Below are 14,967 nucleotides of genomic sequence, written 5' to 3'. Positions count from 1 at the left end.
AAAGCCACACTTCAGTCTCACCTGAAGGTCCCTCTCAGGAGCGGTGCGAAGGCCTGTTTCTCAGGACAGCAGTGCTGACAGCTGTCACACTTGTGACCCAGAAATTTGGAGGACTCAGCCACCCCACCCTTCCTACCTCCAAAGACAGCAAGGCAGAGACAGTGCGCGCTCTCTGAGGAAGGGGAGTCGGGTCGGAATGTTTCCTCTTCCTGGATTCTGCTGCAGAGGAAAGCGGGGCAGCAGGAGGCAGCCCAGTGACCCAGGGTTCGGGGTCAGGGTTGGGGGAGCGGGCATGAAGGAGCCGCTGAGGTCATTATTTTCTTCTCAAGGGTAATTGACTACACCTGAGCTCCTCCCTCCACGTTCTCCACTGGAAGCCTAGGCTCCTGCACTTTCCATAGCAGGGTGAAGGCTGACCCAAAGGCCCCTGCCCCCTTGGTCCCCAAGGCTTACCTTTCTGCTGGTGAGGAACCAGATTGGCATCTGGCTGTGTCTTGGTGTCCTGTGCAAGGTCAGGAGACCGGAGCCTTGAGCTGGAGTCTCTGCCAGGCAAACTCACAAGAGTTTGTGAGAGCCTCGGGAATGCGTGGCTACAAGTGTCACAACTATCTGCATCATAGTTCTGACTGCAGCCAGCCCAGGATGAACCCGGAAGGGCCAGGTACCCTGTGAGGTGCCATGGGAGCCCTAGGACCACCTTTGCAGTCAGTCTATCTACCGTCCTGCCAGCTGAAAGAGAAAGGAGGCTGCTCTCAGGCGGCACCCTGAAATGCAGCAGAGCCCAGAGGGTTGGGAGCAGAGCTCAGGGCTCAGGGCTGTGGCTGAAAGGACCAGGTTTGATGCAATTATCCAGCTGTGGCAGTGGTCAGTGTCTCACTACATCTGCCCTGGACATCCTCGTTTTGACAGAGCAGAGGCTCACGGGACTGATGAGTCAGCTTCAAGGCACAGGGCTGCCTTGTCTCTTGATACTCTCAGAGCAGACGATTCAGGGGAGGTGCAAGGGTCCTCCTCTCTCAAGAGCCAGCTTATGTTTCTTCTCCCAGTCATGGAGAAATAAGATGGAGGAGGCAGGCTGCCCATTTCTCACCCCCTTGTGTGTTTCTGTCTGACGTGGGTGTCTCCCAGGGGTACCTACTCTCTGTGGTCTGACAGCCTGTGACAAGTGCTTTTGGATCCTTCCCCGTTCATCCTGACTTCAGAACCATGACAGTGTCCAGGGGACAGTGAAGGCAAAGGCAGCCCGAATTAGAAAGAAAAATCTTCCATGGCCAGTGCTTTCTCGGGGGCACAGCCACCCCATCTCCACCCCAGCGCAGGCCCCTCTTTGCAAGCAGATGCTGAGCAGAGCCCTGTGTCTCTGTTAGGAGAAGGCCGGTGGGCTGCTTGGTGGAGGATCAGTAGAAACTACCCCAGAGTAAAAAGCTGGAAACGGTTTCGGGTTGCGGGGGGGGGGGGGGGCTCTTTCCCCAAGCTGAAGGCCATGGGTCACCTTGGTGCTCATTCCCACCTCCACATTAAGCAGGGATGAAGAGGCCACTCTGCCTTGAAGCCTAGGCTGCTGGAGTCCCAGGGGCTTGGAAATGTCAAACAGCGTTTACTTGGCGCTTCTTTGACGCAAGCAGGCAGGCGCTTCCCTTTCCTTTCTCCCTGTTCATCCCTGAGCAGAGTAACCACACTGCCTCTGTGCCAACCAAGCTACACAGGGAAGAGCTTGCCTTTGAACCTGTGATTGGAAAGAGAAGCCCGCGCCTGTGGATAGGAAACTTCCCATTTACAAAGCAGGACAGCCTGGAGCTAGGGCAGCCAGGCTGGGGGCAGGGGTTCGGGGAGGGGTTCTCTGTTGACAGCAAGGGAAAGGAGAGAAGGGATGGCTCCTAAGCACTTCTCTGTGGACCTTCGGGACTGGCCTGGGGGGGGGGGGTATCTGTGCAGTTAAGAGCGACCACCCCACCTGCTCTACTGGTGCCGCGAAAGCTGCTCTTATTTCCACGTGGGGCCCATAAACAAGGAATCTTAGCAGAAACACAGAGGTAAAGGTACAGGCGTGTAGCATGAGCAGACTCAGGCCATCCCGAGGGGGCACAGCAGCAGTGGGAGCTTGTGGGCTCCTGAGGAGGTAGAGTATGCAGGCACTGCCTCACAGCAGTTCTGCCCCTGCTGGAAGGCCACTGGGAACCCCCTAGGGCTGGATCCAGGCTCTTGGCTAAGGAAGAGCCACTTCTCTTAGGTTCACCACGCCCCTTCTGGGTCTCTGCTAGATCGTACCACGCACACGACTTCCAACACTCTCAGATGCTGTGAATGAGGCGACTAGTGTCGGGGCACCTAACTAATGCAACCTTTTGAGTATTAGGGAGCAAAGCTTCCAGCCAGAAAGCATTCTCTCCCCAGAAGGCAAGGGCCTGGAAATGAGGGCGGGAGGGAGTGGGAGGAGCAAACTCCCACCCTGCCCCCAAGAGTGGAAAGCCTGGGTCTCTCCACCCTGGGGCACTCAGAGCCATTCCTGGAGTGCCTGCAAAGAGCCAACACTCTTTACCTGAGTTATCTCCTTAATCCCCTTGGTAATCCGGAGATGGGTTGGCCCTATAATATACACAAGGAAATTGCAAGCTCCTAAAACATAATTAACTTGCCCGAGGTTAGACAGCAGAGAGGATGGGCTCAAGGAGCAGGCTGATATCCAGAGACGCTTCAACTGCTGCCTGGGAGTCAAAGAGGGCTTTGGGAGGGGAGCAGGTGCAAGAAAGGGGGCCTGGACCGGAGGAGTCCCGCAGAGAACGGGGAGAGCACATTTGAAAACGTCCCACCAGAAAGAGCATGGGCTCTGTCCCTCTCTCCATCTCCTCAAATAAAAGCGAGTGTAGGGGAGAACCCGAGCAAGTAAAACAAACCTGGAGACCAAATTTGGCAGGCCAGCTTGAGAGCCAGAATGAGAACTCAGCGGCGGAAGTCCCTCCCCTGGACGCAGGCCAGCGGCGGCACTAGGTAGTCCGCCAGGTCCTGCGCGCTGCCCTATCCCCCACCCCAATCTGCTGAGTCTGTATTTCACACGCTTCCTGGTGGTTCCTGCGCACGCCGAGGTCTAGGCACTGTCAGGGACTGTTCGTGAGCAAGTGAACGACCTTATCCTGTACAATAAGGAGATCCCTAAGGACGCCTGCCCCGCTGCAGCTCCTCTGCCTCCCTCAGAAAGGGGCAAAGGCGGAGAAGGCAAGGAGGCCTAACTCTCCATTCATACTTTGACTGGACCTTACTCACTACTGCGTTACCTCGGGGTGTGGTGGCTCACGCCTCTAATCCCAGCACTGGGGAGGCAGAAGCAGGCAGATCTCTGTGATTTTGAGGCTGGCCAGAACAGCCAGAGCTACATAGCGAGACCCTGTATCAAAAAGTCAAATAATAATAATAATAATAATAATAATAATATACCATGAACACCCCTAACTCCCCTGCCTCCCATGCTCACCCCTGTGTTCACACCAGCGCCCTCCACCCTGAGCCCAGAGCAGCCTCACCCACCGCAGGCTTTGCCTGAGCAGATGGAATGGGAAGGATTTTCCTTCCTGGTTCTCTGCTCTTTTGTCTAATAAAGCATGATTCATTTGCTTCTATTTTTAACTTTCTGCCGGTTTGATCCTCCCATGTGTGCAACCCAGAGACAGCAGTAGAGGAAGGAGTGTGGAAGATGGAGCCTTGTTCCAGTCCTGGGGGCCCCTGGAAAGAGTCAAAGCCAGCTGGGAAAAGCCGGAAGGGTGTGGGAAGAGGAGGAGGTGGGGTCTCAGGCCTGACAGGGTGGAGCCTACAGGCTGAAGGCATGCGTACTTGTGTGTATATGTGTACATGTGTATGTGGTGTGTGTATGAGTGTGTGTATATGTGTGTCTGTGTTTATATGTGGTGTGTGTGTATGTATGAGAGTGTGTGCATGTGTGCATATATGTGTGTGTATGTGGGGTGTGTGTGTACAGCAGACTGGATAGCGCTGAAGGTGAGCTTTCCAGACCTCTAGAAGGCAAATGCCCAGCTCACTTCCCTGCTGGGTAGGCCTTCCAAAGACAAGCCCAGACCCAAAGCTGGCTCCTCCTCAGCCCCCCAGTTCACCGCACCCTGCACTTGACCATCCCGCCCGAAAGCCCTAGCTCCGGGATTAGGCTGACTCTGGACGCTGGCGCCCTTGCCTACCAACCAACTGCTCTCAGGCGACGCTGTCGGACTTCTCTGTGTGTAAAGGAAGGATACAAACATCGGTCTCATACCTCGGTGTTTAGGAACGAATGGTATTTTTATGGTCTAGCTCAGTACCTGGCACACTGCACGCTCTCTGTAATACTATTTTTTAGTATTTTAGTGCTATATTTGTTTTTATTTTTTGGGCCTGATCCAGAAGCAGCCGCTCCAGCCCTCTGTGACTCCGCTCAAGCTTAACTCCAAGCGCCTCTCTCCATGTGACCCCTAGAGGGCGCCCGGAACCCGCTTGTCCCGAGTTTTCGCGAGTAAGCACAAGTCTGGTTCCTGTTTAAAGGCCCAGGGCCGCCAGGCTCCTCCCCGCCAGGCACCGGAAGAAATGTAGGGTCTCAGACGCCAGGGCTGCAAACCGGAGGGGCAGCTCCCACGACAGCCTTCCTTTCTGAGGGCTGGGACTTTTTTTTTCCCCCACCTGTGCTTATTCCCAAATCCTTCCACCCTCTCACACCGGAGGCTGCATTTGGGGCTTCGCAGGTGCTAGAGGTCACTGTCAGGTCAGGGCTTTGCTGGGGTCTTCTGCTGGAATTCAGGGCAACCTGGCGTCCTCAAGCCCAGCCACGGGACCTTGGGGTCTCATCCCTGCTAGAGCCGCCGGGAAGGCGAAGCCCGCGATGGGGGAGCCTCCGGCAGAACTGGACCCTCCTCTCTGTGGCCAGCGGGAGTAGGGGAGGACTGGAGAGCCCCGAGGTAGTTGCTGTGGAGCTAGCTGGGCAGTGACAGGCGTGGGCTTGCGAGCGGGGAACCGCAAGCCCCGGCAGTGAGGTGTGCGCTCTGTGTGTGCCTGGCTCCTCTTGGCAAGACTGCACTCCCAGGATGCTGTGGGCTGTGTACAGGAGTGCGGGGGTGGGGTAGGGGCTGGGGGCTCGGGTACGTTTACACCCCTAGTTCTCTGCACTCACCTGACACCCATCCCCCACCCACACCGCCTGTCCAGGTCACCCGGTTTTCTCCGGGCTAATTGGAAAACCCGTCCTGGCTCCAGCCTGCCCTCGGCCTGTTCCGTCAGAATCCCCTCAGCCAGGAACCCAGAGCCGCGCAACGGTGAGGTGAGGGCTTTTAGGAGACTAGATCAGGGCACCGCTCAGCCAGGCTGGAGAGGTGATGGGAGCGACTGGGGGGAGAGGTAAAACCTAAGAGGAGAGGCTTGTGAAGTATACAAAAATGGGAGCAAAGTCCGGGGTGGGGGACCCAGGGGCCTACCTCCCAGCTCTTGTGCCACCGCCTAGTGGGAGACACCTGCTCAAGTGCCCCAGGAGCCTCCCACCTACCAGCGGCCCTCAGCCTGTGGGCATCTGCTGAACTACCCCTTCACGGGGGTCGCCTTCTGCAGACACAGATATTTACATTAGAGTCGTGACAGGAGGGAGCAAAATGACAGCGACGAAGTAGCAACGAAAACAACTTTATGGTTGAGGGTCACCACAACATGGGGAACTGTTTTAAAGGGTCGTGGAAGGTTGAGACCCGCTGACCTGTGCTGTCATCCGCAGGCCGCTTAGCCACCAAGGGACACTCATCTAAGTCAGGGCGCCCTTCATTCCGGCAACCCCACCGGAGGCACCAGAGGCCAGCAAAACTCATCCACAAGGGTATGCCTGCGCAGCCCCCCAAACAGACCTGGCCACACAAAGCCTCTCTCACAGTTAGCAGGGTGGGGCAGCTTTTCACCCACTGCACACTCAACTTGGGGGCCCTGCCTGGGTTCCAGGGACCACAGGCTACCGTCCACACAAACCTCTACCACCCGGCCGGCTGGGCACAAAGTCTGAGCTGCTGCCCCGGGCCCCACGCTGGGGATTCGGTCAGTGCCACAGGCTCACTCAAGCCAAAGAAGGAAGTAGGGCTTTCTGCCCAGACAGGTTTGCTAATTGTTTCCTTTCTCAACCCTTCGACACACAATTATTCAGATGATTTTTTTCATTGTTATTATTATTATTATTATTTTAAATCTGAACCGGAGAGACTCCGGCAGATGTTATCGAAAACAGCGAGTTTTGAGTTTATTTTTTTCTTGCAGCGTTTGGCCTCATCCCTCACAGTCCCTCCTTCCAGGCATGAGTCCCACCACAGAGGTAAGCTGCTGCAGCTCTGTGCAGGCCTGGCCAGGCCCCTGCCTTCTCAGTGGTTACAGCCCTCTCCCGGAGCCCTCGGTCCAAGCGGGATTCTGGGGATTCGCCGAGATTCGGGCCCAACGAATTGCAGGCAGAGAGGGAAAAGTCCAGCCCCGCTTCTCAGTGCCAAGGATCCCAGCTCTTCCTGGAGTCTGGTACCCCTGGGAGGCCTCGCCCGGGCCAGGGAATCCCCAAGCAGTCCCCGGAGAGAGCGAAATTCTGAGCCCAGGTGCGGGCAGGCAGTGTAGACGGCTCAGTGGGCCACCGCGCTATGAACCTAGGACAAGCGCCGTTCAGGTCCCAGACACACTTAGCAGAATGGGAGAGCAGCGGGGCTTTTCGCGTCTGCTGGCCCAATTAGGAGTGCCAGGGCAAAGCTCTGAAGACGGAGGAGGAACTGGCATGGGGGAAGGTGCCCACCTTCGCTGCTTTCTGTCTGTGCAGGAGAAGGTTAGAAGTGGCTTTGGAGCCAGTTTGGGACTTTAGTGTTTGAGCCCTGGGACCTCGACTTGAGATCCTCAGTTGGACGGAGCGCCAGGAAACACAGGGGTCCTCCAGACACTAAATTGTCCGGGATATCAGAAGGCACAGCTCGGGCATAGGGGGACTTTTCAGAGGAGTTGAAACCCGGGAGAGACAAAGTGGCGATCGTACAGCTCCGGCCCCCCGCGGCGAACCTGGGGCAGCCAGCCCTGAGCAGGTTAGAAAGCTCCCAGGGCTCTGAGAGGTTGCTTCTGGATTTTGCTTGGTGCTCGGTGCTGTGGCTTTGAATGACCGCTCCACAGAGAGCTCTTCGCGATGACCGCTGGCCCTTTCCCGGGTCTAAGGCAGAGCTTGCTCAAGCCAGCCTGCCAGGACTCCTGGGCTCAGGTTTCTTGGATGAGGGAGTGGAAGTCCAACGCTCTGCCCCAGCCTGTTTTTCAGTGGGCTTTCTGGGGTGGCTGCAATGCTCTTTGTCCCTGTCTTACGACCTTCCGGTGACTGCCGACAGTGGCTTTGACCACACCAACTTCCCACCTACACAATTCTCCAAAGACATGGCTCCCCAGCTCCTACTCAGTTTCATTCCTAGCGAGTTCTCCAGACCCACCACCACCAGCCCCGAATCAGTCTCTTCTTGTTTTGCAGCTGGTCTGGTGGTTCAGGAATTAGAGCTGAGGAGTTGTGACCACTGCTCTGGAGGAGTCTGAGGGCTCCAGAGGTCCCTGGAAAGTTGCTTTTGTGTGTTTTTGACCGTCCAGGCCAGTCCTGAGGGTCCAGGTAAAGTACTAGGGAAGAACATTCGGCTGTAATTTTCTACTCTGTGTCCTGGCCTCTGCAGCTTGCTGGGAAGGGAATAGAGCCCCCAAACTCCTCACAGGTTCGGATCACCCCGCTGTACACACACACACCCAGGATCCCATCGACACGCGCGCACACACATCACCCGGCCTCAGCTGAGTCTACCCTCCCACAGCCATGTGCTCTGACAGCAGGGACAGCCTCCCACAATGACCCACACTTCCCACAACTGTAAACTATCATGCACAAGCACACACTGTGCAGTTAAAACATGGCAAACGTGGCTACTCCCCACACACAATTACACCTATACAATTAGAGATGATGCACAACTGGAAACACGCATTTACCGCAAACGCAAAATTCACAAAGGAAAACTAAATACCTACTTTCACACACATTAACACGAACCGTGTACAATCAGGAAAAAAAAAAGGGTAAAGTTACACCAAACAGCAGTCTCTCTCTCTCTCTCTCTCTCTCTCTCTCTCTCTCTCTCATCCCAAAGACCCCTGTGTCATGCTCTCAAACTCTGGCAATCCCAGGACTGCCTGGCTCCCCTCGGCTTCACCTTCTCCCCATCAGTCAGTTCTTTTTCCCTCTCTCTACAGAGCCTGATAATCCTGCCCACCCAGAATCTCCCAAGTTCAGGTACTAGGTGTGTTTCTGAAGCTTCAGCTTGTACCAAACCCAAGTAGCTGCAAAATGCTGGGCTCGGCAAGGAGCAGAGGGCCCCCACTCCCGCCCGGAGGGTTTTATTCTTTTTCACATAAATTACACAAGCACTTTATAAAATGGTTACACGGAAAACACCTTATAAGTGCATAACTTAACCCCCCTCCCCAAACAGGATCTGGAGAAATGGGCTGGATTTGTGTGAAAGCCTGTCTCCGCATACCTGGGCGCTGCTGGGCTGTGTTGTGGCCCCCCCCCGCCCCCATCGGAGGGCTAGTGTGTCACAGTGTGACCAGGGCCTTGTGTTTGAGTGAGTCTGCATCACCCCTGGCCTACGCCTGACAGCGGGGATCATTGCTACGGTCCTGTGTGTGAGAGTGACGCTCTGCGGCAGGCTCCTCTGTGTGGCTCTGGGGTGAAGCCAGGCATCGCCTCTGTGCGGGGCTCTGGGTGTGTGAGGAGAGGGATAGAGACACTTCCAGCTGTAGCACAGCCTGGGGGATCTCAGGAGCCCGCCTAGGCCCACCTCCCTTGGGTCTCTCTGTCCCATGTTATAATCAGAACACAACGAAATAGAGGGAAACGGAGGATTCTGAACAGTTCCGGCGTGGGGCAGGATTAACACAGGCTTCTGGGAAAGAGGTCTCTGCCTCCAGCCCTCTTCCACCGAAGACAGACCAGCGTCCGCGAGTGTGTAAAGGCGGTGCCCGGGAGCCTTGCCAGGGAAGCCCGGGGCCCTTCCTGCGCAGCCAGAGCGGGTGAGGAGAGTCCTGCCTCTCCGGGGAGCTCCCGACGGGGCTTGTGTCCCACTGCGTGGAGGCGCAGGCTCACTCGCAGGCCGAAGCCACCGACGTGACGCTGGTGATTTTGGTGGAGTCGTCAGACCACGGCTGCAGGTTCTGCAGGGCAAAGAGCGACGAGTTGTGCACGCACAGTGGGTCTGCAGGCAGCGGCTGCGCCAGACTCTTCTGGAAGGCCTCCTGCTGCAGCTGCAAAAGGATGCGGTTCGCCTGCTGCCTCTCGGCCTCACGCTCCTCCGCGGTCTGTCGCCTGCGTTGGGAACAAGCTGTTACCAGCCGAGACTCTAGCCCTCCTCCCGCGCGCCTGCGCAGGCTCCCGGGAGCGCGCCCCTGGCGCACTCCTCAGCTCCTAGGTGGCCCCTTTAATGCACTCTCTACTCTCTACTCTGACCTAAAATTGGAAGCTCCCAAACTGGAGCCTAAGCATCCCAGAGAAGCAGAGAAAAGGCCCAAACGGGCCTAAACTGCGGCGCCTCCCCAGGAACGCATGGCGCCCGCACTCTGGCCGGCCCGCCACGGAGAAGCCGGTCTATCCCAAGACCAGGAGCTATCCCCGGCCTTTGCCCGCCAGCCCGGACCAGGCCTCAGACCTCTTGTGCCAATCTCGTGCCCCTAGGCTCCCCCCCTCACCCACCAGCTTCCTCCCAGGCGGTCTTGAGAGGCGATGAGTCACTTATTCCATTTAATGCCGCCCCTCCGCCCTGTCAACTGAGATCAAACGTCTGTCTCTAAGGTGGACAGACCTAATGGGAGTCCCCGGGGCCTCCAGAAGCAATTTGTAGGCGATCGATGAAGCCGCCTGCAGCTCGCGGCTCTCCCCGAGGCGGGGCGGACGCCGGCCTGCTCGCCCAGCGCCTCCCTGACTTTGCGTGGTCTCTCTGGCTCCCACCTCCCGTCCCTCCTGAATTTTAGGCTGCCCGAATGTTTCCCTTCGGGCTCTGTCGTTCCCCGCGTTTTCCCCTTCGCCCCCTCGTTTCCTCTGAATGAGGGGAATTTGCTCGAAGTGAAAAATCACGTTTTAAAGAATACGCTGCCTTCCTTTCCACACAGGCTTCGGCCGCTGCCTCTCTCCCTCACCCGCTTGCCCCACCTTGAAAAATATTTTCGTTGCCTGTTTTCTTCTAAAACGGAGCCTCTTTGCCCCGCTCCTTTGTGTCAGTTTTCTCCCCTCGCTTGCGGAGGGCTTTCTGCGCACCCCCTCCCCCTTCCCCAGGCTTGGGGAGCCCCAGCCGCCCTCCCCGGCTCCCCCAGCTCCCCCTCTCGCTAGCTTTCCTTCCCGACGGCTGGGGCCGCGCTCCCCACCCCTTCCCCGGCCGCAGGAATGTTGGTGGGGGGCAGCGACGCCGAGGGCCCAGGCTTCCTTTGTGGCCTCGAAGGCGGAATCTCGGGCAGATTCCTCGCCTTCGTTCAGAAAAAGAGGAAACTCCAATTCCTTCCTCCCGCCCCAGGCCCGCCCGGCGCGGCGCCGCCGAGGTCACTCAGACGCTCGCCGCGCGCCTCCCCGGGGGCTGAGCTCTGGGACTCCCGGGAGCAGAGGGCGAGCCAGAGTGGGGGCGAGCTGTGTGGGAGGCCCGGGGTGCGGAAGGTGCGCCCTGGCGGAGCGTGGGCATGGGCAGGGCTGGGGGGCTCGGGCTGTGGCCGCCCAAGGTTCGCGGGACTGGGGAAAGGCGAGCGGAGCCGGGCAGGCCGAGGTCTACCGAGGCGGCGGGGCCGCCGTCGGGGGCTGGCAGAAGGGGCCGCGTCTCTCTCAGGCGCACCCATCTGCTCCTCATTGATCCCCCTCTCAGCGGGACCCGAGAACCCCCGCCGCAGCCGGCGCACATCGATTTTCCCCTGGGGGGGACGCCGGGGAGGGAGCAGCGAGCGCGGGCGGCGGGCGCCGGGCCCAGGCGCCCTGCGGGGTCCGGCTGCGGCGCTGAGACCTCGGGGCCCGGCGGGCCCCGCGCGGCGCAGGCGGCCTGGGGACCCCAAGGCCCTCGGGAGCCGCCGGCGGCGGAGCGCGGCGGAGCAGGAGCCCGCGCCGCTCGGGGCAGGCGGCCGGCCCCGGCCCAGCAGCGCGCGGCCCTCCTTTGTGCGCGGGCCCGGGCGGCCGCGGGAGCCGCGTGTCCACGGCGGCCGAGCACCCCGGGAAGGCCGCCCGCTCACCTCCACTTCGTCCTCCGGTTCTGGAACCAGGTTTTGACCTGCGCGTCGGTCATCTTGAGCGCCTTGGCCAGAGCGGCGCGCTCGGCCGAGGCCAGGTACTTCTGGCGGTGGAAGCGCTTTTCCAGCTCGCAGATCTGCAGGCGCGTGAAGGACGTGCGCGGCTTCTTCTTCTTAGGGGGCGTCCGGTTCTGATAGGGGTGACCTATACGGCGTGTTACAGTGAAGGGTGAGAGGGCCACTGGAGCGGGAGACAGACAGACGGCAGAGGCAAGCAGCAGAGCGTCAGGAGGCGTCCCAGGCCCGGCACCCCGCGAGCCCCGGCGCGGCGGGGGCTAGACCCCCTAAAAGCAAGGCAGCCACCCTCCCGCCGCCCTCCACCTCGAGCCCCGGACCGGCGGGCTCCCTCCTGCCCGCCGGGCTGTGGCCGCCCCAGGCCGCCACTCCGGCAACCTCCCTAGCCCGGGGCTCCGTCCCTCTGCCTCCCCTCTCCCGCAGCTGGGGACAGCTAAGCACCCGGCCTCCTCAGCGGCTCACTCAAACAGCGAGGGGCCCAGTGTGCTCACAGTCCCAGCCTCCAGGCCCCGTGCCCTCTCGGTCACAGCCCCACAGTCACACGGCAGACACAGCCACAAACTTCAGCTTGCTCCTCACACCCGGGCAAGCACTGGGACCGGGCAACACAGGACAGCAACCACACGCTCCCTCAGGCCCCCCTTCAGGCCCGACACTACAGTTGACTGTGACTCCCCAGGGTAGGCCGGATAGCTTTTTTACAGTAGACACACACACAATCATGGCTCGTCTTGATGTGTGTTCCGGCAAAGGCCCTCAATATCAGCCTGGGCTGAATAGGAGTGAGAGATCCAGGCCCTGTCTGCTCCCTCGCTAGAGGACTTGTGTTGCATCAACTGGAGCCCCTGACCAGCGACCCTCCCTGCATGTTCCATGGTGAGCTTGGAGACCCCTTCCCCTTTCTGCTGTGAGCACAGAAACCCCTTCCCCTTTCTCCCCAAAGTTTGGTTAAGGCCTCCAGGGACAGCCTTCCTTCCTATGCTGTCTGTAGCAGAAGCAGGGGCCTAGGGTAACTTTGGGTGGCCTGGACAGGTCTAGCTGTAGACTGTTCTTTCCGGCTTGATGAACACCACACACACACACACACACACACACACACCTAGGCAAACTTCACAGCTCAGGCATGGAGCTCGCCTGGGAGTCCTAGCCACAAGCAGAGGCCTAACCTACTACCTCTCCTCTCTAAAGCACAAACAGCTGCGGTGTCCGGGATTTGGGGCCCCTAACCTGCTAACCCTAGCTGGGAGGGTTCAGTCTCAGGATCCAGGGGCAGCTAAGAGCAGCGGTCGGGAAGTGGACAGGAATGGAAGCCGCCAGAGCCCCAGAGCCGGGACAGAGTCAAGGGAGCCAGCGCAGAGGGAGCGAGGGCAGGCAGAGGGAGATGGCAGCTGGCCGCCATCGAGTGGTTCCCCAGCCAACTCGCTGGAGAACCAAGAGAGAAATGAGAGAGCCAGCCGACCCCCGGGAGGGATCCGGAGGGTGGTAAGGAAGATGGCCCAGCCCTGGGCTGCCCCTGACCCTGAGGAAGCCCCGCGGTCCGGGAAGAAGGCTGCTCCTGCTCCTTTGCTCAGGCTTGAGGCCTTTGCAGACCTGCAGCGACCTGTACCAGAGCTCAGAGCAGCGTGTGTGTGTGTGTGTGTGTGTGTGTGTGTGTGTGTGTGTGTGTATGTTAGGGGACTAGAGCTAGGAAAACCTTTTCTTGTGTCCAATTCTGAGGTTCTCGACCGGTTGCAGCCAGGACAGAAAAACGTTCTCTCAGGACAGAAAAACGTTCGCTCACGCTTTCTCAGACCTGCACGCCTCAGCTGTCGGCAGAAGGTGGTCCTGGATTTGCAACCCTCTACCCTCTACCTGCCTGGGCCCCGGATCCTGGCAGGGGACCAAGATTTGCTTCTACAAACGGGGTCCTAGGAGAGAGACAGAGAGCCCAGGCTGCAAGAACTCTTCCTTAGCCATTCTAAGCACGTAGAAATCCTGCCGGCAGCTGAACTTGGGGAGCGCGCGGCACGGAGAGGCTCTAGGCGACCCGGCGCTCGGAAAGAGCTTCGCGGAGCCGCCGAGCAGGGCAGGGTAGCCCGGAGGCCGCGCGCGGCCGGGCCGGACTCACCTGTGAACCTGTCCTTTGTGTATCTGCGGTTACTCTCCATCCAGGGGAAGGTGAGGCCAGTGAGGTTGTTGACGCCCGGCACCGCGGGCACGGAGGGCACGGTGGGCAAGCCGGTGGCCAGCGGCTGGGGGTGGGCCACCGCTCCGGCCAGCGGCCTGTGCGCGGGCACCCGGATCACGCCCGCGGCGCTCAGCGGCCCCGCGCCCCCGCCGCCCCCGCCGCCGCCGCCGCCGCCCGGCCCGCCGCCGCCCGCCAAGGCCATGTTCACGTTGTAGGAGCCGGCCAGAGGGCCCATGCTGCAGGCTCCGCCGCCCGCCGGGCCGCCGGGCCCGCCCGGGCCCCCGGCGCCGTAGGCTCCCGCGCCCCCGGCCCCCGCGCCCGCGGCCGAGCCCCCGCCGCCGCCGTAAGCGTAGGCGCCTCCGACCAAGCAGCCCAGGCCGTATTCTCCGTCCTGCAGGCGCGAAGCGGGCCCCATGCAGCCGCCCTGGTCCGGGCTGTTGAGGATCTGGTCGATGCCGAAGCTGATGGGCTCCGCGTGGCCCGGGTGGAGGTGGTGCGGCCCCAGGTGCTCCATGCTGGCCCCGGCCCCGCGCGGGGGCCCGGGCGCTCGCCGCGCTCGACTAGCCGGCCAGCGAGCGGGGGCGCCGAGGCAACCGCGGCTCCAGGCTGCGCCGAGACTTGGAGGCGAAGTGCGCAGAAGGGCCAAAGTAGGGGGGAGGGGAGGGAGAGAGGGGAGCTGTATTCTTCCCCTCTCCTCGGGCTTCTCCTTTCCTTCTCCGGCTGCTCGCTCTCTCGCTGTTGACTCTGGGACATCAATCACCGGGCGAAAAAGCCCTGAGCGAGCGAGCCTAGCTGCTTCGGCCGGGTCTCTCCATTGGCTGTGCGTGGAAAGGAGCGGGGTGAATGACAGCGCGGGGGAGGGGCAGGGAGGGGGAGAAGGAGGCCAGGAGCCCAGACAGATGCCGGAGCCAGAGGCAGAGGGACGGAGAGCAGGGCTCTGAGTAGTTCCAGCGAAGGGGAAGGATGAGAAACACAGCGAGAGGTTTAAAACGAGAAAGAAAAGAACAGGAAGCAGCCATTCCCAGAGACGGACAGACACACGGACCCAAGGAGAGGGAAATCAGAGCCCTTTCCCAGAGGGGCCTGGAACCACCCCCTCACTTTGAACAGGGCCAAAGGAGTCCAGCCCACCAGGCCCCTGGGGACAGGTGTCCTGCCCAACTGGAGAATCTCCCTAAGGGCTGAGCTGGGAAACACCTGTCACTCAACCGAGCGATTTACTGCAACTTCAAGTCCAGCTTGTTAGAAAGTAGAAGACAGTCTACTCCCCAGGTATGGCGCCCAGGCCCCAGGCGGGGCGGTGAGTTCAGGCTTGCCCTTTAAAACAGGTCCTATGAACAACCGGCGATATAGTGTTATAAAAATTAGCAGCCATCCCAGCTCAGTCTCTTTACAGAACTTTAAGGAAAGGGAAGTCATCCTAAAAACCAGGCACAAGCCAAGGGGTCGGTTTGGAGCTTGTGCCAGGA

The 14,967-nt window shown here is 59.9% G+C and overlaps 1 protein-coding gene across 2 annotated transcripts; it reads right to left on the bottom strand.

Moving 5' to 3' along the window:
- Positions 1 to 8,090: 8,090 nt before the first annotated feature.
- On the bottom strand, positions 8,091 to 14,357 carry Tlx1 (T cell leukemia homeobox 1). 2 transcript variants are annotated; one of them, XM_060390450.1, is made up of 3 exons: positions 13,439 to 14,357; positions 11,260 to 11,497; positions 8,091 to 9,364 (listed from the first exon to the last, which is right to left on the bottom strand). In XM_060390450.1, exons 1-3 carry the CDS (start codon positions 14,010 to 14,012, stop codon positions 9,142 to 9,144), a joined length of 1,035 nt encoding a protein of 344 aa, XP_060246433.1. In that variant the 5' UTR covers positions 14,013 to 14,357; the 3' UTR covers positions 8,091 to 9,141. The 2 variants fall into 2 exon arrangements, with proteins under 2 accessions (XP_060246433.1, XP_021505216.1); XM_021649541.2 differs by having other exon boundaries at positions 8,093 to 9,364; positions 11,260 to 11,461.
- Between the last annotated feature and the right edge of the window lie 610 nt (positions 14,358 to 14,967).

This window comes from Meriones unguiculatus, chromosome 1 (assembly GCF_030254825.1).
Source record: "Meriones unguiculatus strain TT.TT164.6M chromosome 1, Bangor_MerUng_6.1, whole genome shotgun sequence".
NCBI lineage: Eukaryota > Metazoa > Chordata > Mammalia > Rodentia > Muridae > Meriones > Meriones unguiculatus.
Note: the sequence above shows the minus strand (reverse complement) of the source record. Positions and strands in the feature narration are given on the sequence as shown.